Source organism: Camellia sinensis, chromosome 2, assembly GCF_055761805.1.
Source record: "Camellia sinensis isolate YWXY chromosome 2, ASM5576180v1, whole genome shotgun sequence".
Lineage (NCBI taxonomy): Eukaryota > Viridiplantae > Streptophyta > Magnoliopsida > Ericales > Theaceae > Camellia > Camellia sinensis.
In genome coordinates, this window is record NC_138962.1 from 212,455,552 (window position 1) to 212,477,653 (window position 22,102).

Sequence of the window (22,102 nt, forward strand, 5' to 3'; positions counted from 1 at the left end):
CAAGATCTTTAACCTATTGCTCTGATACCATGTAAAAATTTATGTATTATTGATTGATGTATTGATATTTATTACAATGATTCATGATTCCTATATATAGAAGAGGGTGAGTGTGTAGTAGGTGAGGAGTAGGTGAGGAGTAGGTGAAGAGTAGGTGAAGTAGGTGAATTTTAACAGATGACAAAGTGACACCCTGGAAGGCAATTTTGATGGTACAATACTTGTCAGAATGTTATGGGGTATATCCATATATGTCTAGAAATCGTTAAGAATATAAGTATAATTACTTTCAGATATAGTCATAGAGTAGTGAGTGGCTACTCTTTCACTGTTATTGTTACAAATTGTTTTCGAAGTGGTAAAACTTTTAATGTTGTAGGTGAGGCAGTAGGAATCCTTTGATTTTCAATTTACATTCAAAGAAACTTCCAGAATCCAGGAAATTTAAAAAATACTGAATATATGAAAGTTGTGTGTGCAAACTTGTAGATGCCCGTTGACCAATTATTGTGGTAGACTATGGCTGATGGGGTCACAGTCACTTATTTCTTGCCCGGAAGGTCCTAAATTTTTTTCTGCTAATTAAATGATTTTTGTCTCTTGTGTTTTTCAGGCTTGAGAATTCTGCTGTAAATATTGCTGAATTTATTCAACAGGGGGGTATACCGTCAGCTGGTTATGTTGCCCCATCCTTAATAGAGGTACTCATGACACTTGTCATCTTATTAATTGCTCGTAGCAACTTATTTTTGTGCCATTGTTTTATAGAGTGGAAAAGCTTTTACTGCAAAGGGAATGCAAGTGCTTGAGCTTGTAGGCAAGGAGACCATTGATCTTATGATTACAGAAACTGGTATTGAAGTTGATAAGAAGGGAGCTCAAGCACAAGATGATGAGGATCAATTGTTTGAAGAAGTGACATTTGATAGATGCTTCTACATATACAGAGGTCCAAAACAGTTGGAGGTCACCTTCTTTATCTTCTTGGTTGAATGTCTTTCAATCCAATGCCACCTGGAATGATAGTTCTGGCTTAAGCTCCTAAATTGATATCATTTGCAGGAATTGGAGTCTTTGTCCAACCACTATGCTTTGTTATTTAACAAAAGAAAAGTGAAGCAATTATCTGAACAGAAGTCCTTTTATGACGGAAAGCTAAAACAGGTGCAACAAATTTTCAGTTCAAGTTCTGAAATTGATGGAAGTGCCACAACATCAGAAAAAGGAAAGAAAATAGAGACTGGAACTGAGGGAGTGCTGATGAGATGAAGAATCTACATGACTCAAGTGTCAAAAAGGCTGCTGAAATGGCTGCGGGGTAATCTTGCCTCAAACAATCTGTTTTTCTCCATTCAGTTTTCAACTCTATTAATGCTATTAAGTAGGTATAACCTGTGTTGTCTGCATCATGAGTGAAGATGTTGGGGTAGGAGGTGGTTTTGTTGTGTTTTTTTTTTTGACTTCTTAAGTTTGTTATGGCCCAATTTCCATTATATCATAAGGATCTATTTGGTGATTTCCTATGTTGTGCCACTCAAGGTTGTAAGTACTCGAGGGTGGTCTATACAACAAAGAACCTATTTAGAGTTGGGTCTCAACTTTTAAAGTTTTGGGCAAGATATATTTACCCCCGTTTGATTTGGCCTCAAAGCACTTCGTGAGGAGCAACAAACAAATCGTGAAGAGTTGATGAGAGAGTGAGAGGAGTGTAAGAAATATTACAATGAGATGTTGCAACAACGGGCGCAGGGACAAAAAGATCGGGAGGAGACAAATAAAAACGTTGATCATCTGAATAATGTAGTTGCCAAACTCACACAACTCTTGGGGATCTGAGGTGGTCAACTGACATTTACTGTTTGGTAAGAACAATTTTATTGATATTTAAAATAATTTGTTAAAATATGTTAGATTTAACAATGAACTAGTCAATTGATATTATTTACGTACTCTAGCCTAAACTGTACCTACCATTTATATTTATCGGAACAATATTATCTTTTGTCTAATATTCCAATGGGGACAAACAATACGTAAATAGGACAGCTAGGTTGGAGTTAAAAATGACTTAAAGTAAGTTGAAAAGGGCGTTAGGAGGATGAAAATACAAAACAGCCCCCCAAGCACTCTTGGGATGTCACGGGCAGCTTCCTCATACCAAAAATGACTTGTGAGAACTGATGGTACGCAAATTGGACAATTAAATTGGGAGTTAGAATCGAAAACACCTTAAAGTTATTCGAAAAAAGTGGTTCGGGAAGTGAAAATGCAAAACAACCTCCCAACCAAAATTGTGATGTAACCAGAAGCTTCTCCGTGCCAAATATGATCTGTACGGACAGGCGGTATGTAAATAGGACACAGGTTGGGAGTTAGAGTCGAAAATGCCTTAAATTTAGTTGAAAAAAGGTGTTTGGGTAGCGGCAAAACAGCCCCCCAACCAATTTTATGATGTAACTGGCGGCTTCTCTGTGCCAAATATGACCTGTAGGGATAGACGGTACGTAAATAGAACACGTAGGCTAGGAGTTAGAGTTGAAAATGCCTTAAATTTAGTCGAAAAAAGGCGTTTGGGTGGCAGCAAAACAGCCCCCCAACCAATGTTGTGATGTAACTAGCAGCTTCTCCGTGCCAAATATGACCTGTACTGTAGGGACAGACGGTACGTAAATAGAACACGTAGGCTAGGAGTTAGAGTCGAAAATGCCTTTTATTTTGTCGAAAAAGGCGTTCGAGGGGCGAAAATGCAAAACAACCCTCCAACCAATGTTGTGATGTAACCGACAGCTTCCCCGTGCCAAATATGACTTGTAAGGACAGACAGTACGTAAATAGGACACGTAGGCTGGGAATTAGAGTCGAAAATGCCTTTTACTTTGTCGAAAAAAAGGCGTTCGAGGGGCGAAAATGCAAAACAGTCCCCAACCAATGTTGTGATGTAGCCGGCAGCTTCCTCGTGCCAAACATGACCTGTAGAGACAGACGGTAGGTAAATAGGACACGCACATTGGGAGTTAAAGTCAAAAATGCCTTAAACTTAGTCAAAAAAAGGCGAGGGGGCGAAAATGCGAAACAGCCCCCCAACCAATGTTGTGAAGTAACCGGCAGGTTCCTCGCGCCAAATATGACCTGTAGGGACAAACGGTATGTAAATAGGACATGTAGGTTGGGAGTTAAAGTCGAAAACACCTTAAACTTAGTCAAAAAAAGGCGTTCGGGGGGCGCAAATACAAAACAGCGCCCCAACCAATGTTGTGATGTAACGGCCAGCTTCCTTGTGCCAAATATGACCTGTAGGAATAGACGATACATAAATAGAACACGTAGGTTGGGAGTTAGTGTCGAAAATGTCTTAAACTTATTTGAAAAAAGGCGTTCGGAGGGTGAAAATGCAAAATAGACCTGCAACCAATGTTGTGATGTAACAGCCAGTTTTCCCGTGCCAAATATGACCTGTAGGAACAAATGGTATGTAAATAGGACCAAATATTTGCTCATACAACTTACCTACAATTTCAAAACGATGTTTTATATACCTATCCTCCCAGTAGTCATCATTTGCTTTCTTGAAGAGCTCCTCAACGGTAACACCTGAGTCACCTTTATTATAATCATCCACATAGTTATCTTGCTGAAAATAGTATTCATCTGGTTTTTCTCCATCCCTCAATTTATCTTCGAGAATGATAAACCAGTATCCGTAATCATCATGCCCAAAATGGCACTCTCTTGCACAATTTTCCATTGGTGACCATTCATTAAAGTCACCCACCAGTGAACTATAGCGAACACCTGTATTGAACAAATTAAACCTTGATACGTAACAAATAGAATTCAAAACGAACGTGAAATGGAAATTGGCTTTTGATGATGGTAATAGTACTGCTTGCATCAAGTCCAAATCATGGTTAAAGTATCAAGACTTGCCACAAAGAATTATGATATAAAATAAAAATAAAACCAGGAACAAGAAGGGAAAAAAATAAAAAAGGAAAAACTAAGAAATGTTAGGTTAGGGTTTAGTTTCCTTTATTTATTTTGGGATTAATTTTGGTAATTTTATTTTCTAGCATATCATGTGGTGCTTAATGGACATGACCTAATCCCAGGACCATTTAAGTGACTTGACATATGGTAACGTTTTGCAACCTAATTCTATAAACATTTCTCTATGGAGGTTGGCTATTGAATTATTTTTTTTCGGAGTTTATTTGCTGCTTCCTCACACGTTCTCTTCTCTCTTCACTTTCTTCTTCCTTCTGCATAACTTTGAACAAGGAATTTTGTTTCATGTGGTTAAATATTTGATTGGCTACTTAATAGCAGTTGATTTAAGCATTATTAAGTGGTTTGCATGTAAATATCTTTGCAAATTATATGTTTTCTTGGTTATTTCCATTGATTGGAAGGTATATCTACTGGACTTGGGTGTTTGGCACTACTTTCATGTAGTTCTCCAACATATTGCATATTGCATATTGCATTATTTAGCCATGTGATCTTTATAAATTCAAATAACAAGCATTTAATATAATCTGGAATTCAACAAAGCAAAACTAGATCAGATAGCTAAAACTTTTAAAATTTGTGGGCTGTTCAAAGACTGCAGATTAATAAAGAAAAAAAAATACTAATCAATATTAATGGGTTATACCGAACTGGAGCCCACTATAGCGATTCCGGGTTTTACCCTTGTTGAATAGTGATCCGGACATGTGTCCGTGGATGTTAGTTGTGGTTTATTATTCTGTTTGCATCATCTTTACTTCATATTTGAGTTATGGGATGTGTTGGGTGGGTTTGTTTCAGATTGGTTGAGTTTAGAAACCAAAACTAGTTGCCCAGATTTTTGGCCTGTACGCTCGAGCGGAGATGTTGGCGCTCGAGCGGGGAATACACCCATCCAGTATTTGTTGTGCAGTGTTGTACGCTCGAGCGTAGGGTTGGTTGCTCGAGCGGAGGTCTGGTTCTGCAAAAGTGCTGAGCGAGTGCATTCTGCGCTCGAGCGGGAGGTTAGCCGCTCGAGCGGAAGTCTGTGAGTGGCCGCTCGAGCGGGGTGTTTTACGCTCGAGCGGAGACCTGGGTTAAAGTCCCGAATTTGTGACTCTTCAAATCACTTTTTGCTTTCTCTTCTCTCTCTTACTTTTCTAAAAAGCCATTTTCAGAGCTTCTCACTCTAAATCGGCCCTTCTCTCTTAGATTTGATCTAGTAAGGATCGTTTACTCACCTTTTGTCTTCACAAAAGTTGTGTTGATCGTCGAGAGCTTCCTTTTGATCTGAAAATTTCGAGGTTTGGAGCATTTTGGTTTTGGTCTTCATCTCTTTTGGGGCTCCGAATTTGAGGTAGGGATATCCTACTCCTATCTATGGATTTTGTCTTTAAATTTTGGTATTTTGAGATGTTGGGGTTGGTTTGGTCATTTTGTGAGAGTTTGGGGCTTTTGTGCTATTTTACAAAAGTTGGGGTTTTACTCATAATAAACCTAGATGCATGTTTGGCTTAGAGAAATGGAATGAATGTTAAATCATTGATGAAAATGGGACCTAAGGGTTGAAATGTTAATTATGGGAATTGACCTAATTACATTGTTTAATTAATTGGGATAATTAATTGAGAAGAATAAGGAAATGAAATGTTGATTGAATATCCATTGTGCATTTATTTTCTGTTTAGAAATAACTGCTTGGGCTATCGGTGGAGGATAGTTGTGATTGTTGTAGACAATGCATGATGATTAGGCAAACTGAAACTAATCAATGGAATGTGTCATGGAACTTGACGGTTGTAGAATACATTAATTGTATGTATTGGGTGATTGTATATAGAACCATTGTGTTTGTATACGTTATGTGTAGAGGAGGAGATAGGGGATGTACTCCGCGGTTTAGGGGAAGATAGGGGATGTACCTCTAAACCGGATAGCGTTGGGAGAAGATAGGGGATGAACTCCGTAGATACAGCTCATATGCTTGTCTAGAGAAGTGAAGATAGAGCTCATATGCTTATCTTTGTGAAGTGTGGATATAGCTTATATGCTTATCTGTGGATATTATTGTTATACATATCTGTTGTAGAATGTGGATTAGCTTATATGCTTATCTGAATGTGGGATATAGTTTTTATACATATCTGTGGAAATGATGATAGAGCTAGCATGCTTATCTGTTAAAAAAGGGAAAATGAAAAGTGACCTGGACTCATTAGTCGGTTGACATAAATGTGTGATTTATGTGAATGTATCAGTGTTGACCATCTATCAATTGCTAATATTTTAGTCATTGTTCATGGTTGGTTTAGTGTATTTCTACTGGGCTGTGGCTCACCCTATATGGGAATATCATTTTCAGGTACAGGTAGCATGCCACCTCCAAGGACATAGCTTGGGAGGCTTGAGGCGGACATAATGTTGTCATTTTACTTTTTGATGTATTGCATGTAAATACAAGCCAAGGGCTTAACGTGTATGAGTTAGTACTCTTTTGATGTAACCAAGTGTTAACTTGGAAAGCTGTAAGCCCGTAGGGCATTTTGCTTTGTTGTTAACATGTAACACTTTTGTAATGAAACACCGATGAAGAGAAGAATGTTGTTATTTCATATGTTAATGAATGTTTTATTTGATGGGTTTATTGTTATTATTTTGAGGGCGTTACAACTTGGTATCAGAGCGTACCGGGTTCGAATACTTTGGGTACGTGGGAAGTGATTAAGATCACAATGGGTTTGTCTCGCTTGATAGAGACTAAGATGTAGTATCATATGCTATGTGCTTATTTGATAACATGCTTATGTGACTATGTGGGTATGGGATTTAGTTTCTAGGATGTTGATTGGATCCTTGGGTTTCTGGGAGTCTTGTTGGAAAAGCACTTGATCAATGCTATTTCTAACCGGAACTCTAGTAACGCCTCGGGACTATCATTATCCGGAAATGAAATTCATAAGTGCTTATGTGTTTATGTGCTTATGTGGAGTGAATTACAGTTGTCCATGCATTAGGACGTGAGTGTTTAGTTTCGGCACATTTGTGAATGTGCTAATGTTCTGTGTTACCTTTATTAGGATGTCAGGACGAGGAAGAGGTGCTAGGCGTGGTAGACCTGCGAGGCAGGAAGTACCGTTACAGGGTGAGATTCCGGCAGTGCAGGAGGGAGTTGGTCAGGCCAATGTGGCCGAGCCAGTGGGTCAGCAGGCTATGGGTGCCTTGGCTAGAGAGATAGCAGGAGCGTTGGGTATTCTTAGAGCTGGGAATCAGGCCGCTGAGGCAGGGCCTTCTTTCTTGAAGAGGGAGTTCTTCCGGTCTAATCCGGATGAGTTTATTGGGGATCCGAAAGAGCCACTGAAGGCTGATGAGTGGCTAGAGCAAATGAGTAAGACGTTCGAGATGCTTGGCATCGAGGACGGAGCACTGAAAGTGACCTTGGCATCCTTCCAACTGAAGGGAAATGCGGGTCAATGGTGGAAGTACGAGAAGGCTCGTGTTGGTGGTACTTGGGAGGCGTTTGTAAATGCTTTCCAGGAGAGGTTTTTATCGGCAGTGGCTAGGGAGAAGCTGAGGGATCAGTTTAGCCGGCTTAATCAGCAGGGCTTGTCAGTGGCCGAGTTTGAGGCTACCTTTACTAGTTTGTCCAGGTTTGCACCTGAACTGGTGGCGTCTGAGGAACGCCGTTGCTATGAGTTCGAGCGGAAGCTGAGGCGGGGCCTCAAGTTGAGAGTTGGTGGATCATATATCCGAGAGTATAGACACCTAGTGGATGCTGCAGCTCATATGGAGCTTATGATGCAGGAGGAGGATGAGGGGCAGAGAGGCTCCAAGAGGAGCCAGGATAGTCAGGGTGATGGTAAGAGGCAGAGGGGTTCTAACCCTCAGCAGTCGCAGGGCAGTGTTGCTAGATCGACCTTCCCAGTGCCGAGTGCAGGTTCCGGGAGAGGTGGTCAGGGGGATTTCACCTGTTACAAGTGTGGCCAGTTGGGTCACAAGGTTTCTGTTTGCCCGCAGAAGGGCGGGGGTCAGAGAGCTGCTTCTTCTTCAGCTAGACCGCAGAGTCAGAGTTCGGGCAGGGGGCAGCCCTTGTCTTGTTATCAGTGTGGACAGCCTGGGCACCTGAAGAGGTTTTGCCCGCAGTTGAGTGCCACTTCGGGAGCGTCTGGTTCTAGGCAGACGCAGGGTTTTTAGCCAGCTCAGTCTGTGCAGGCCTCGAGGGCCAATCCGGGAGCTTCGTCATCCCAGTCTGTGCAGCAGTCTTTTGCTCCGAGAGGTGAGCAGGTAGACCAGGGGCCTACGGGGCGCGTGTATGCTGTTACCGCGCAGGATTTAGTACCAGCTCCATCAGTAGTGAGAGGTACTTTTCTGTTTTGCAACTCGGTTGCTAATGTGTTGATAGACACGGGTGCATCTCATTCTTTTGTATCTGCTGCATTTGCATCTGTTTTGGAATTGGAGTTAGCACAGTTAGCATCTCCTATTTGTGTGGTATCGCCTTTGGGTGGTGAGTTGATCCTGAAACAGGGTGTTAGAGGATGTGATATAGAAGTCGCCGATTATAGGCTTGCTTTTCCGTTTGTTGTCATGCCCATGAAGGGTTTTGATGTTATTTTGGGTATGGACTGGCTATCGTCATACCGGGCTGTTATCGATTGCTACCGCCAGAGGGTCACGTTATGTACCCTGAGCGGGGAGTGGTTCCATTTCTTGGGAGACCGGGTTGGTAGTGTTTTGCCACCGGGGTATGATTCGCGAGGGCGAAGTGAGCTTAGTGGTCTACTCGCTAGCTTTGAGAGTAGAGAGTGTGTTGAGACACAGATTGTGTTGCCGAGGGTGGTTTGTGAGTATTCGGATGTCTTTCCCGAAGATCTTGTTAGTTTGCCACCTCACCGAGAGATAGAGTTCTCTATTGATTTAGTGCCTGGCACGGCGCCGATTTCTATGGCACCTTACCGTTTTGCTCCAGCAGAGTTGGTTGAGTTGAAAGTTCAGCTCCAGGAATTGCTCGATAAGGGCTTTATTCGTCCTAGTGTTTCGCCGTGGGGAGCACCGGCCCTCTTTGTTAAAAAGAAAGATGGTGCCTTGAGATTGTGTATTGACTACCGGAAGTTGAATCGAGCTACGGTTAAGAATAAGTACCCTATGCCCCGTATCGATGATTTGTTTGACCAATTGAAGGGTTCCCGTTGTTTCTCTAAGATAGATTTGAGATCGGGTTACCACCAGTTGAGGGTCAGGGAAGAGGATATTCCGAAGACGGCATTCCGTACGCGGTATGGCCATTATGAGTTTCTGGTGATGCCATTCGGGCTTACCAATGCACCGGCAGTCTTTATGGACTTGATGAACCGGATTTTCCGGGAGTTCTTAGATCGATTTGTGGTTGTCTTCGTGGACGACATTCTTATTTATTCGCCTTCTGAGGAGGAGCACGAGGAACACTTGAGAGTGGTGCTTGAGTTACTTAGAGCCCATAGGCTGTATGCCAAGTTTGGGAAGTGTGAGTTCTGGCTGAGGGGAGTCAAATTCTTAGGCCACGTGGTGTCCGGGGAAGGGGTGTCTGTTGATACATCCAAGGTTGAGGCAGTGTAAGATTGGGCACAGCCTAAGAGTGTGTTCGAGATTCGCAGTTTTCTGGGATTAGCCGGGTATTACCGTCGGTTTGTGATAGATTTCTCCAGGTTAGCGTCACCGTTGACTAGGCTGACTCGGAAAGGAGTCAAGTTTGTATGGAGTGAGACTTGTGAAAAGTCGTTCCAAGAGCTGAAGGTTAGATTAACCACCGCTCCGGTGTTGATTATTCCGGAGAGAGGGTTGGGTTATGCGGTTTATTGTGATGCCTCACGAGAGGGTTTGGGTTGTGTGTTGATGCAGGAGGGGAAAGTGGTAGCTTATGGCTCACGTCAGTTGAAAATACACGAGAAGAATTACCCTACCCACGATCTAGAGTTAGCGGCTGTGATCTTTGCCTTGAAAATCTGGAGGCATTACCTTTATGGTGAGAAGTTCGAGGTGTTCTCGGACCATAAGAGTTTGAAGTATCTGTTTACACAGAGAGACTTGAATTTGAGGCAGAGGAGATGGATGGAGTTCATCGAGGATTATGATTTTGAGTTGCATTATCATCCGGGAAAGGCCAATGTTGTGGCCGATGCCCTTAGTAGGAAAACCATTAGTGATGTAGCTTGTATAGCCATCCGGGAATGGGAGATGTTGGGAGCACTTGGTGAGTTTGATTTGCTACTGGGCGAATCTGTTGAGGCTGCGGCCTTGTTTTCTGTTGTTGCACAGCCTACGCTTGTGATTAGAGTGTTAGAGGCACAGAGAGGTGACCTTGAGGTAGAGTCCCTCCGAGATAAGATCTCCGGTGGGAAAGTAGAGAAGGGTTTGACGGTGTATCCCGACCAGAGTGTGAGATACAGAGAACGTTTGTTTGTACCGGAGTCTTGCCGTGAGGAAGTACTCCGAGAGTTTCATCATTCGCGCCTTGCGGTGCATCCGGGAGGTACTAAGATGTATCAGGATTTGGGTCGCCAGTTTTGGTGGCGAGGTATGAAGAGAGATGTGGCTGTTTTCGTATCGAAGTGCTTTACTTGTCAGCAAGTGAAGGCCGAGCATCAGAGGCTAGCGGGTTTGTTGCAACCCTTGCCTATTGCCGAGTGGAAGTGGGAGCATATCACTATGGACTTCGTTGTAGGTCTTCCGAGGACTCAGCGGGGTAGTGATGCTATTTGGGTGGTTGTAGACCGGTTGACTAAGTCGGCGCACTTTATTCCTATGCGCGTGAGAGATTCGGTGGATCATCTTGCCGATTTGTATGTTCGGGACGTAGTGAGATTGCACGGGGTCCCAGTGACGATCATCTCAGATAGAGATCCTCGTTTTACTGCTAGGTTGTGGCAGAGTTTGCAGAGTGCCTTGGGCACTAAGTTGACCTTTAGTACGGCTTATCATCCTCAGACTGATGGGCAGTCCGAGCGTACTATTCAGATCCTCGAGGATATGCTTCGGGGTTGTGTCTTGGATTTCAGTGGGACGTGGGAGAGGCACTTACCCTTGGTAGAGTTTGCCTACAACAACAGTTTTCAGTCTAGCATCGGTGTGGCACCGTTTGAGGCCTTGTATGGCCGACCGTGTAGGTCTCCAGTTTGTTGGGCCGAGGTGGGTGATGCACCTTTGTTGGGTCCGGAGTTGGTTAGGGAGACAACGGAGAAAGTTGAACTTATCCGTAGGAGGCTTGTTACAGCCCAGAGTCGGCAGAAGTCTTATGCTGACCGTAGGAGGAGACCCTTGGTGTTTGAGGTAGGTGATCATGTCTTTATGAAAATATCACCTAGGCGAGGTTTGATGAGGTTTGGGAAGAGTGGGAAGTTATCCCCTCGGTTTATTGGTCCTTTTGAGATCCTTGAGAGGATTGGCGAGGTTGCTTATCGGTTAGCCTTACCGCCGCAGTTGTCCGGGGTGCATGACGTGTTTCATGTGAGTATGCTTCGGAAGTATGAACCAGATCCATCACATGTGTTGGATTGGACTGATTTAGAGGTAGATGAGGATGCCTCGTATGAGGAGAGACCGGTTCGGGTCTTGGACAGGCGGGATCAGGTCCTGCGTGGCAAGACCATTCCTTTGGTGAAAGTCTTGTGGAAACATCACGGAGTGGAGGAAGCCACTTGGGAACGTGAGTTGGAAGTCCGAGAGAAATATCCGGACTTGTTTGTTGATATGTGATCTTGTATTTAAATTTTGCATTTTGTTGAACTTAAGAGCTTTTATATATGTCTTAAGTTGTGAAACATTGAAAATGTTTGGGTTATTGGAAGTATGTTTTGGGAACTTGCCTCATATGGAAGTTGATTGTAACATGGTATATGTTGAATATATTGTTAAAATTGGAAAGTTAATGCATAATGCTAATGCATGTTGAAAGTACATATGTTGTTTACATATTGTGAAATGCCTCTTGTTAAATGGAAGGGGGGGGGGACTGGTAATGGGTCGAATTGTTGAATGTTAAAGTGTAACATTGTTTAAAGTGGAGAAAAACTTGTTTTTGAAAAACTTGTGCTTAATTTCGGGGACGAAATTCTTTAAGGGGGGGAGGTTATAGCGATTCCGGGTTTTACCCTTGTTGAATAGTGATCCGGACATGTGTCCGTGGATGTTAGTTGTGGTTTATTATTCTGTTTGCATCCTCTTTACTTCATATTTGAGTTATGGGATGTGTTGGGTGGGTTTGTTTCAGATTGGTTGAGTTTAGAAACCAAAACTAGTTGCCCAGATTTTTGGCCTGTACGCTCGAGCGGAGATGTTGGCGCTCGAGCGGGGAATACACCCATCCAGTATTTGTTGTGCAGTGTTGTACGCTCGAGCGTAGGGTTGGTTGCTCGAGCGGAGGTCTGGTTCTGCAAAAGTGCTGAGCGAGTGCATTCTGCGCTCGAGCGGGAGGTTAGCCGCTTGAGCGGAAGTCTGTGAGTGGCCGCTCGAGCGGGGTGTTTTACGCTCGAGCGGAGACCTGGGTTAAAGTCCCGAATTTGTGACTCTTCAAATCACTTTTTGCTTTCTCTTCTCTCTCTTACTTTTCCAAAAAGCCATTTTCAGAGCTTCTCACTCTAAATCGGCCCTTCTCTCTTAGATTTGATCTAGTAAGGATCGTTTACTCACCTTTTGTCTTCACAAAAATTGTGTTGATCGTTGAGAGCTTCCTTTTGATCTGAAAATTTCGAGGTTTGGAGCATTTTGGTTTTGGTCTTCATCTCCTTTGGGGCTCCGAATTTGAGGTAGGGATATCCTACTCCTATCTATGGATTTTGTCTTTAAATTTTGGTATTTTGAGATGTTGGGGTTGGTTTGGTCATTTTGTGAGAGTTTGGGGCTTTTGTGCTATTTTACAAAAGTTGAGGTTTTACTCATAATAAACCTAGATGCATGTTTGGCTTAGAGAAATGGAATGAATGTTAAATCATTGATGAAAATGGGACCTAAGGGTTGAAATGTTAATTATGGGAATTGACCTAATTACATTGTTTAATTAATTGGGATAATTAATTGAGAAGAATAAGGAAATGAAATGTTGATTGAATATCCATTGTGCATTTATTTTCTGTTTAGAAATAACTGCTTGGGCTATCGGTGGAGGATAGTTGTGATTGTTGTAGACAATGCATGATGATTAGGCAAACTGAAACTAATCAATGGAATGTGTCATGGAACTTGACGGTTGATAGAATACATTAATTGTATGTATTGGGTGATTGTATATAGAACCATTGTGTTTGTATACGTTATGTGTAGAGGAGGAGATAGGGGATGTACTCCGCGGTTTAGGGGAAGATAGGGGATGTACCTCTAAACCGGATAGCGTTGGGAGAAGATAGGGGATGAACTCCGTAGATACAGCTCATATGCTTGTCTAGAGAAGTGAAGATAGAGCTCATATGCTTATCTTTGTGAAGTGTGGATATAGCTTATATGCTTATCTGTGGATATTGTTGTTATACATATCTGTTGTAGAATGTGGATTAGCTTATATGCTTATCTGAATGTGGGATATAGTTTTTATACATATCTGTGGAAATGATGATAGAGCTAGCATGCTTATCTGTTAAAAAAGGGAAAATGAAAAGTGACCTGGACTCATTAGTCGGTTGACATAAATGTGTGATTTATGTGAATGTATCAGTGTTGACCATCTATCAATTGCTAATATTTTAGTCATTGTTCATGGTTGGTTTAGTGTATTTCTACTGGGTTGTGGCTCACCCTATATGGGAATATCATTTTCAGGTACAGGTAGCATGCCACCTCCAAGGACATAGCTTGGGAGGCTTGAGGCGGACATAATGTTGTCATTTTACTTTTTGATGTATTGCATGTAAATACAAGCCAAGGGCTTAACGTGTATGAGTTAGTACTCTTTTGATGTAACCAAGTGTTAACTTGGAAAGCTGTAAGCCCGTAGGGCATTTTGCTTTGTTGTTAACATGTAACACTTTTGTAATGAAACACCGATGAAGAGAAGAATGTTGTTATTTCATATGTTAATGAATGTTTTATTTGATGGGTTTATTGTTATTATTTTGAGGGCGTTACACCCACTCCATGAAATCCACCCAATGTTGCACATGGCGGTGCAAGCCTACTAATTCAAATCTACAATAGAAAAACAGAATCAGAAAAAAACTAGAAAACAGAATCATTCTCACCAAATAGAAAAGAAGAAAATAAAAACATTCTGATGGACAATTTTACAAACAAATGGTAGCCGATTAACCGACATTGCCTCTAGTGATCCTTTCTTTATAAAATACTAAACTTGAAGTATGGAAAGAAGTCACGCACAACAAACTTAACTCTAATCAAAACCTTAAAAATTCAATAATAAACTAGAGAAGAGGAAGGTTGGGAGAATGAACTAACCCAGAAGCTATCTGCTTTAGATTCAGGATGCATTGAAAATTTCGTCTTTCGGATCCTTAATTGATTTATGCCTATAGATTAGAATGAACAACAATGAAAATCTCATCTTCAAGCACCCTCCACTGTTAATTTAAAAATCATGCAATAAAAACACTTATGGAAAAATTCACTTTCCCCCTCAAACTGTGTCATTTGGAACTATTAATTTGCAAAAATACCCCCTTAAACTATTAACATCAATTCACTTTACAACATTTTATGAGGTTAATATTTTTAACCGAATATCATACCTGTCAGCACACACATGACTAATTTAGGCTATTGATTCACTTTTACCCCTAGTGAGTACGCAAATATTTGGATAAATGCAACAAAAAATAATCAATTATTTTTAAAATACTTAATAAAATATGAAAATGTAGGAACAAACGGTACGTGTTGGGAGTTAGAGTCGAAAATGCCTTAAACTTAGTCGAAAAAGGCATTCGGGGGGCGAAAATACAAAACAGTCCCCCCAACCAATGTTGTGATTTAACAGCCAGCTTTCCCGTGCCAAAAATGACTTACAGAAACAGACGGTATGTAAATGAGACATGTAGGTTGGGAGTTAGAGTAAAAAATGCCTTAAACTTAGTACAAAAAAGGCGCTTGGGGGGCGAAAATACAAAACAGCTCCCCAACCAATGTTGTGATGTAGCAACCAGCTTCCCCGTGCCAAATATGACTTGCAAGAATATATGGTACGTAAATAGGACACGTAAGTTGGGAGTTAGAGTTGAAAATGTCTTAAACTTAGTAAAAAAAAGGCGTTCAGGAGGTGAAAATACAAAATAGCCCCCCAACAAATGTTGTGATGTAACGGCCAGCTTTCCCTTGCTAAATACGACTTGTAGGAATAGATGGTACGCAAATATGACACGTAGGTTGGGAGTTAGAGTCGAAAATGCCTTAACCTTAGTCCAAAAAGGCGCTCGGGTGGTGAAAATGAAAAACAGACTCCCAACCAATGTTGTGATGTAACAGGCAAGTTCCCCGTGCTAAATATGACCTGTAGGAATAGACGGTACGTAAATAGGACACGTAGGTTGGGAGTTAGAGTCGAAAATCCTTTAAACTTAGTTGAAAAAAGGCGTTTGGGTGGAAAAAATACAAAACCCCCCAACCAATGTTGTGATGTAACGACCAGCTTCCCTGTGCCAAATGTGACTTGTAGGAACACACGGTACGTAAATAGGACACGTATGTTGGGAGTTAGAGTAAAAAATGCCTTTAACTTATTCGAAAAAAGGTGCTCGGGGGCAAAAATGCAAAACAAGCCTCCAACTAATGTTGTGAAGGTTCCTCGTGCCAAATATGACTTGTAGGAACAGACGGTACATAAATAGGACATGTAGGCTAGGAGTTAGGGGTGAAAACACCTTATACTTAATAGAAAAAAGGCATTCGGATGGCGAATATGCAAAAATAAATATTAATTATGTGCAATTATTACTTGTAAAATATTACTTGTTGCCTAAAATATGTGTTCGATTTTTACATATTTTTCTTTTATATATGAAAAATCTAAAAATCCCGAGATATTTATTTGTGATTATGTATCAATTTTAACCATTAAATAACAATCACAATCAAACAATCAAAGATGAATCGACACAACGATTTTACGGAATCGACCGAAGAACAACCCTCTCTTTTTTGAATGAAACAAAACAAACAAACCCTTTGATATAATCCACTCAATTCATGATTAAACTCTCACAGATATCAAAAGAAACAAACAAAGAAGTTCCAGATGAGAACCCTAATACCTAATAAGAAGATCTGGAAGCTATACCCTAGAAACAGAAGTAATCGCATATTTATAGAAAGCAAAATCGTGATCTCCGCTCGAGCGTAGAAATGGTCGCTCGAGCATAGAAATGGTCACTCGAGCGGACTGACTAAAATGTGTGTTTCAGAACACGGATCTACGCTTGTGCGTAGGACTGGCCGCTCAAGCGGAAAAATACAACTCCCAATACTTTTGCAAGTGAGTAAAACTTCTGAAAGGTCGCGATCTCCGCTCGAGTGCAGGAATGGCCGCTCGAGCGGACAAACAACTTCGACTGCAATTTTGCTTTTTGCTTCAGCAAAGTGGTAAACATGATAGGATTATGATCACAAACTCTTCTGCATAGGCACAATTCGGGTTGTATTCGAATCTAAAACTCATAGCCTCACTGAAATAAAAGATCAAATAAAATTACAACTTAAAGGAGTTTTGTTAAACGGGATTGCCAATAACAAAAACCTAACAATATAAATTCGAGTGTGCAAAACTAATGATTTATTTGATGCGGTAAAGATTACCTTTTGGCACGGTACGTATTACTTTTTTGGCAAGGTACAGATTACTTTTTGGTGTGGTACAAATTGGTTTTTGGTAGTACATATTAACTTTTGGATATTAATTTTGTTTAATCCTCTGTTATGTATGGTATTGTATTTTTGAGGTTGGATTATACTTGGTTTATATGGAATTTCTATTGCATTTATAATTTGATGTTAAATATGATTTTATTTTTTTTGACAATTGAAAGTGAAATGTGTGCATGTTGTGGAATGGTTGCTAATTTCATCAGTATATGGATTATTTTATTTATATACAGGGTACAGGTTGCACTAATAATGGAATAAATACAGGTGGCCAAGAAATTAGTTATATAAAAAAATACATAAAGTTTTTCAATATTTTGGTAGCCGAAAATGCAAGCAAAGGTTTTTCATGACTTAATATTTAGTAGTAAAAAAGAAACAAAAGACTTTTGGTGATCAAATAGTTAGTAGTCAAAATAAATCAAAATGAGAGATATAGCGATCTCGGGTTTACCCTTGTTGTATAGTGATCCAGACTTGTGTCTGTAGATGTTGGTAGTTGACTATTATCTTGTTTGCATCCTCTTTACTTCATATTTGAGTTATGGGATGTGTTGGGTGGGTTTGTTTCAGGTTGGTTGAGTTTAGAAACCAAAACTAGTTGCCCAGATCTTTGGCCTGTCCGCTCGAGCGGAGATGTTGGCCCTCGAGCGTGGAATACACCCATCCAGTATTTGTTGTGCAGTGTTGTACGCTCGAGCGTAGGGTTGGGAGCTCGAGCGGAGGTCTGGTTCTGCAAAAGTGCTGAGCGAGTGCATTCTGCGCTCGAGCGGGAGGTTGGCCGCTCGAGCGTAAGTCTGTGAGTGGCCGCTCGAGCGGGGTGTTTTACGCTCGAGCGGGAGACTGGGTTTAAGTCCCGAATTTGTGCCTTTTCAAATCACTTTTTGCTTTCTCTTCTCTCTCTTACTTTTCCAAAAAGCCATTTTCAGAGCTTCTCACTCTAAATCGGCCCTTCTCTCTTAGATTTGATCTAGTAAGGATCGTTTACTCACCTTTTGTCTTCACAAAAGTTGTGTTGATCGTCGAGAGCTTCCTTTTGATCAGAAAATTTTGAGGTTTGGAGCATTTTGGTTTTGATCTTCATCTCCTTTGAGGCTCCGGGTTTGAGGTAGGGATAACCTACTCCTCTCTATGGGTTTTGTCTTTAAATTTTGGTATTTTGAGATGTTGGGCTTGGTTTGGTAATTTTGTGAAAGTTTGGGGCTTTTGTGTAATTTTACAAAAGTTGGGGTTTTATTCATAATAAACCTAGATGCATGTTTGGCATGGAAAATGGAATTAATGTTGAATCATTGATGAAAATGGGACCTAAGGGTTGAAATGTTAATTATGGGAATTGACCTAATTACATTGTTTAATTAATTGGGATAATTAATTGAGGGGAATGAAGGAATGAAATGCTGATTGAATATCCATTGTGCATTTATTTTCTATTTAGAAATAACTGCTTTGGGCTATCGGTGGAGGATAGTCGTGATTGTTGTAGACAATGCTTGATGATTAAGTAAACTGAAACTAATCAATGAAATGTGTCATGGAACTTGACGGTTGATTGAATACATTAATTGTATGTGTTGTGTGATTGTATATAGAACCAATGTGTTTATATACGTTGTGTGTAGAGGAGGAGATAGGGGATGTACTCCGCGGTTTAGGGGAAGATAGGGGATGTACCTCTAAACCGGATAGGTATTGGGAGGAGATAGGGGATGTACTCCGTAGACAGAGCTCATATGCTTGTCTAGAGAAGTGAAGATAGAGCTCATATGCTTATCTTTGTGAAGTGTGGATACAGCTTGTATGCTTATCTGTGGATATTGTTGATATACATATCTGTTGTAGAATGTGGATACAGCTTGTATGCTTATCTGTGGGTATTGTTGATATACATATCTGTTGAGAATGTGGATATAGCTTTTATGCTTATCTGAATGTGAGATATAGTTTTTATACATATCTGTTGAAATGATGATAGAGCTGACATGCTTATCTATTGAAAAGGGAGAATGAAAAGTAATTGGGACTTGTAAGTCGTTGATATAAATATGTAATTTATGTGATTGAATCAGTGTTGACCAACTATCAATTGCTAATGTTTTAGTCATTGTCCATGGTTGGTTTAGTGTATTTCTACTGGGCTGTGGCTCACCCTATATGGGAATATCATTTTCAGGTACAGGAAGCATGCCACCTCCAAGGACATAGCTGGGAGGCTAGAGGCGGACATGTTTTGTTGTTTTACTTTTGATGTATTACATGTAACTTCAAGCCAAGGGCTTAATGTGTATCGAGTTAGTACTCTTTGTTGTAACCAAGTGTTAACTTGGAAAGCTGTAAGCCCGTAGGGCATTTTGTTATGATGTTAACATGTAATACTTATGTAATGAGACGCTAATGAATAATAGAAGGTGGTTTGTTTATACGTCAACGCATGTCTTGTTTGATGGGTTTAAATGTTATTATTTTGAGGGCGTTACAACTTGGTATCAGAGCGTACCGGGTTCGAATACTTTGGGTACGTGGGAAGTGATTAGGATCACAATGGGTTTGTCTCGCTTGATAGAGACTTAGATGTAGTATCATATGCTATGTGCTTAAATGCTAACATTCTTATGTGACTATGTGGGTATGGGATTTAATTTCTAGGATGTTGAGTGGATCCTTGAGTTTCTGGAAGTCTTGTTGGAAAAGCACTTGATCAATGCTGTTTCTAACCGGAACTCTAGTAACGTCTCGGGACTATCATTATCCGGAAATGAAATTCGTAAGTGCTTATGTGTTTATGTGCTTACGTGGAGTGAATTACAGTTGTCCATGCTTTAGGACGTGAGTGTTTAGTTTTGGCACACTTATGAATGTGTTAACGTTCTGTGTTGCCTTTATTAGGATGTCAGGACGAGGAAGGGGTGCTAGGCGTGGTAGACCTGCGAGGCAGGAAGTACCGTTACCGGAGGAGGTTCCGGCAGTGCAGGAGGGAGTTGGTCAGGCCACTGTGGCCGAGCCAGTAGGTCAGCAGGCTATGGGTGCCTTGGCCAGAGAGTTAGCAGGAGCTTTGGGTATTCTTAGGGCTGAGAATCAGGCAGCTGAGATAGGGCCTTCCTTCTTGAAGAGGGAGTTCTTTCGGTGTAATCCGGACGAGTTTATCGGGGATCCTAAAGAGCCGCTTAAGGCAGACGAATGGCTCGAACAGACAACGAAGACGTTTGAGATGCTTGGCATCGAGGACGGAGCATTGAAAGTGACCTTGGCATCCTTCCAGCTGAAGGGAGATGCGGGTCAATGGTGGAAATACGAGAAGGCTCGTGTTAGTGGGACTTGGGAGGCATTTGTGAATGCTTTTCAGGAGAGGTTTTTGTCTGCAGTAGCTAGAGAGAAGCTGAGGGATCAGTTTAGCCGGCTTAATCAGCAGGGCTTGTCAGTGGCCGAGTTTGAGGCTACTTTTACCAGTCTGTCCAGGTTTGCACCGGAACTGGTGGCGTCTGAGGAACGCCGTTGCTATGAGTTTGAGCGGAAGTTGAGGCGGAGCCTCAAGTTGAGAATTGATGGGTCTTATATTCGAGAGTATAGACACCTAGTGGATGCTGCAGCTCATATGGAGCTTATGATGCAGGAGGAGGATGAGGGTCAGAGAGGCTCCAAGAGGAGCCAGGATAGTCAGAGTGATGGCAGGAGGCAGAGGGGTTCTAACCCTCAGCAGTCGCAGGGTGGTGTTGCTAGATCGACCTTCCCAGTGCCGAGTGCAGGCTCCGGGAGAGGTGGTCAGGGGGATTTCACCTGTTACAAGTGTGGCCAGTTGGGTCACAAGGTTTCTGTTTGCCCGCAGAAGGGTGGGGGTCAGAAAGCTGCTTCTTTTTCAGCTAGACCGCAGAGTCAGAGTTTGGGCAGGGGGCAGCTCTTGACTTGTTATCACTGTGGACAACCTGGGCACATGAAGAGGTTTTGCCCACAGTTGAGTGCCACTTCGGGAGCGTCTGGTTCTAGGCAGACGCAGGGTTTTCAGCCAGCTCAGTCTGTGCAGGCCTCGAGGGCCAATCCGGGAGCTTCGTCATCCCAGTCTGTGCAGCAGTCTTTTGCTCCGAGAGGTGAGCAGGTAGACCAGGGGCCTACGGGGCGCGTGTATGCTGTTACCGCGCAGGATTTAGTACCAGCTCCATCAGTAGTGAGAGGTACTTTTCTGTTTTGCAACTCGGTTGCTAATGTGTTGATAGACACGGGTGCATCTCATTCTTTTGTATCTGCTGCATTTGCATCTGTTTTGGAATTGGAGTTAGCACAGTTAGCATCTCCTATTTGTGTGGTATCGCCTTTGGGTGGTGAGTTGATTCTAAAACAGGGTGTTAGAGGTTGTGATATAGAGGTCGCCGACTATAGGCTTCCTTTTCCGTTTGTTGTCATGCCCATGAAGGGTTTTGATGTTATTTTGGGTATGGACTGGTTATCGTCATACCGGGCTGTTATTGATTGCTACCGCCAGAGGGTTACATTGTGTACCTTGAGCGGGGAGTGGTTCCATTTCTTGGGAGACCGGGTTGGTAGTGTTTTGCCACCGAGGTATGATTCGCGAGGGCGAAGTGAGCTTAGTGGTTTACTTGCTAGCTTTGAGAGTAGCGAGTGTGTTGAGACTCGGATTGTGTTGCCGAGGGTGGTTTGTGAGTATTCGGATGTCTTTCCCGAAGATCTTGTTAGTTTGCCACCTCACCGAGAGATAGAATTCTCTATTGATTTAGTGCCTGGTACGGCGCCGATTTCTATGGCACCTTACCGTTTTGCTCCGGCAGAGTTGGTTGAGTTGAAAGTTCAGCTCCAGGAATTGCTCGATAAGGGCTTTGTTCGCCCTAGTGTTTCACCGTGGGGAGCACCGGCCCTCTTTGTTAAAAAGAAAGATGGTGCCTTGAGATTGTGTATAGACTACCGGAAGTTGAATCGGGCTACGGTTAAGAATAAGTACCCTATGCCCCGTATAGATGATTTGTTTGACCAGTTGAAGGGTTCCTGTTGTTTCTCTAAGATAGACTTGAGATCGGGTTACCATCAATTGAGGGTCAGGGATGAGGATATTCCGAAAACGGCATTCCGTACGCGGTATGGCCATTATGAGTTTTTGGTGATGCCATTTGGGCTTACCAATGCACCGGCAGTCTTTATGGACTTGATGAACCGGATTTTCCGGGAGTTCTTAGACCGATTTGTGGTTGTCTTCGTGGACGACATTCTTATCTATTCGCCTACCGAGGAGGAGCATGAGGCACACTTGAGAGTGGTGCTTGAGTTGCTTAGAGCCCAT

General features: G+C 41.9%; 1 protein-coding gene across 8 annotated transcripts in view; it reads left to right on the forward strand.

The window, feature by feature from the left end:
• Nucleotides 1-22,102, forward strand: part of LOC114257538 (uncharacterized) — a 76,686-nt gene that overhangs the window by 33,411 nt on the left and 21,173 nt on the right. For 4 of the 8 annotated variants that reach the window (XR_014362496.1, XM_082916864.1, XM_082916863.1 and 1 more), the window contains 3 exons: nucleotides 614-701; nucleotides 769-966; nucleotides 1,063-2,011. Coding sequence is in view for 7 of the 8 variants with exons in the window: in XM_082916863.1 (XP_082772989.1) it covers nucleotides 614-633 (20 nt within the window). In the remaining variant the exon portion in view is untranslated. Of the gene's footprint in view, nucleotides 1-613; nucleotides 702-768; nucleotides 967-1,062; nucleotides 2,012-22,102 lie in introns of those variants that run through there. The other 4 variants (XM_082916858.1, XM_082916860.1, XM_082916859.1 and 1 more) reach the window with 2 other exon arrangements.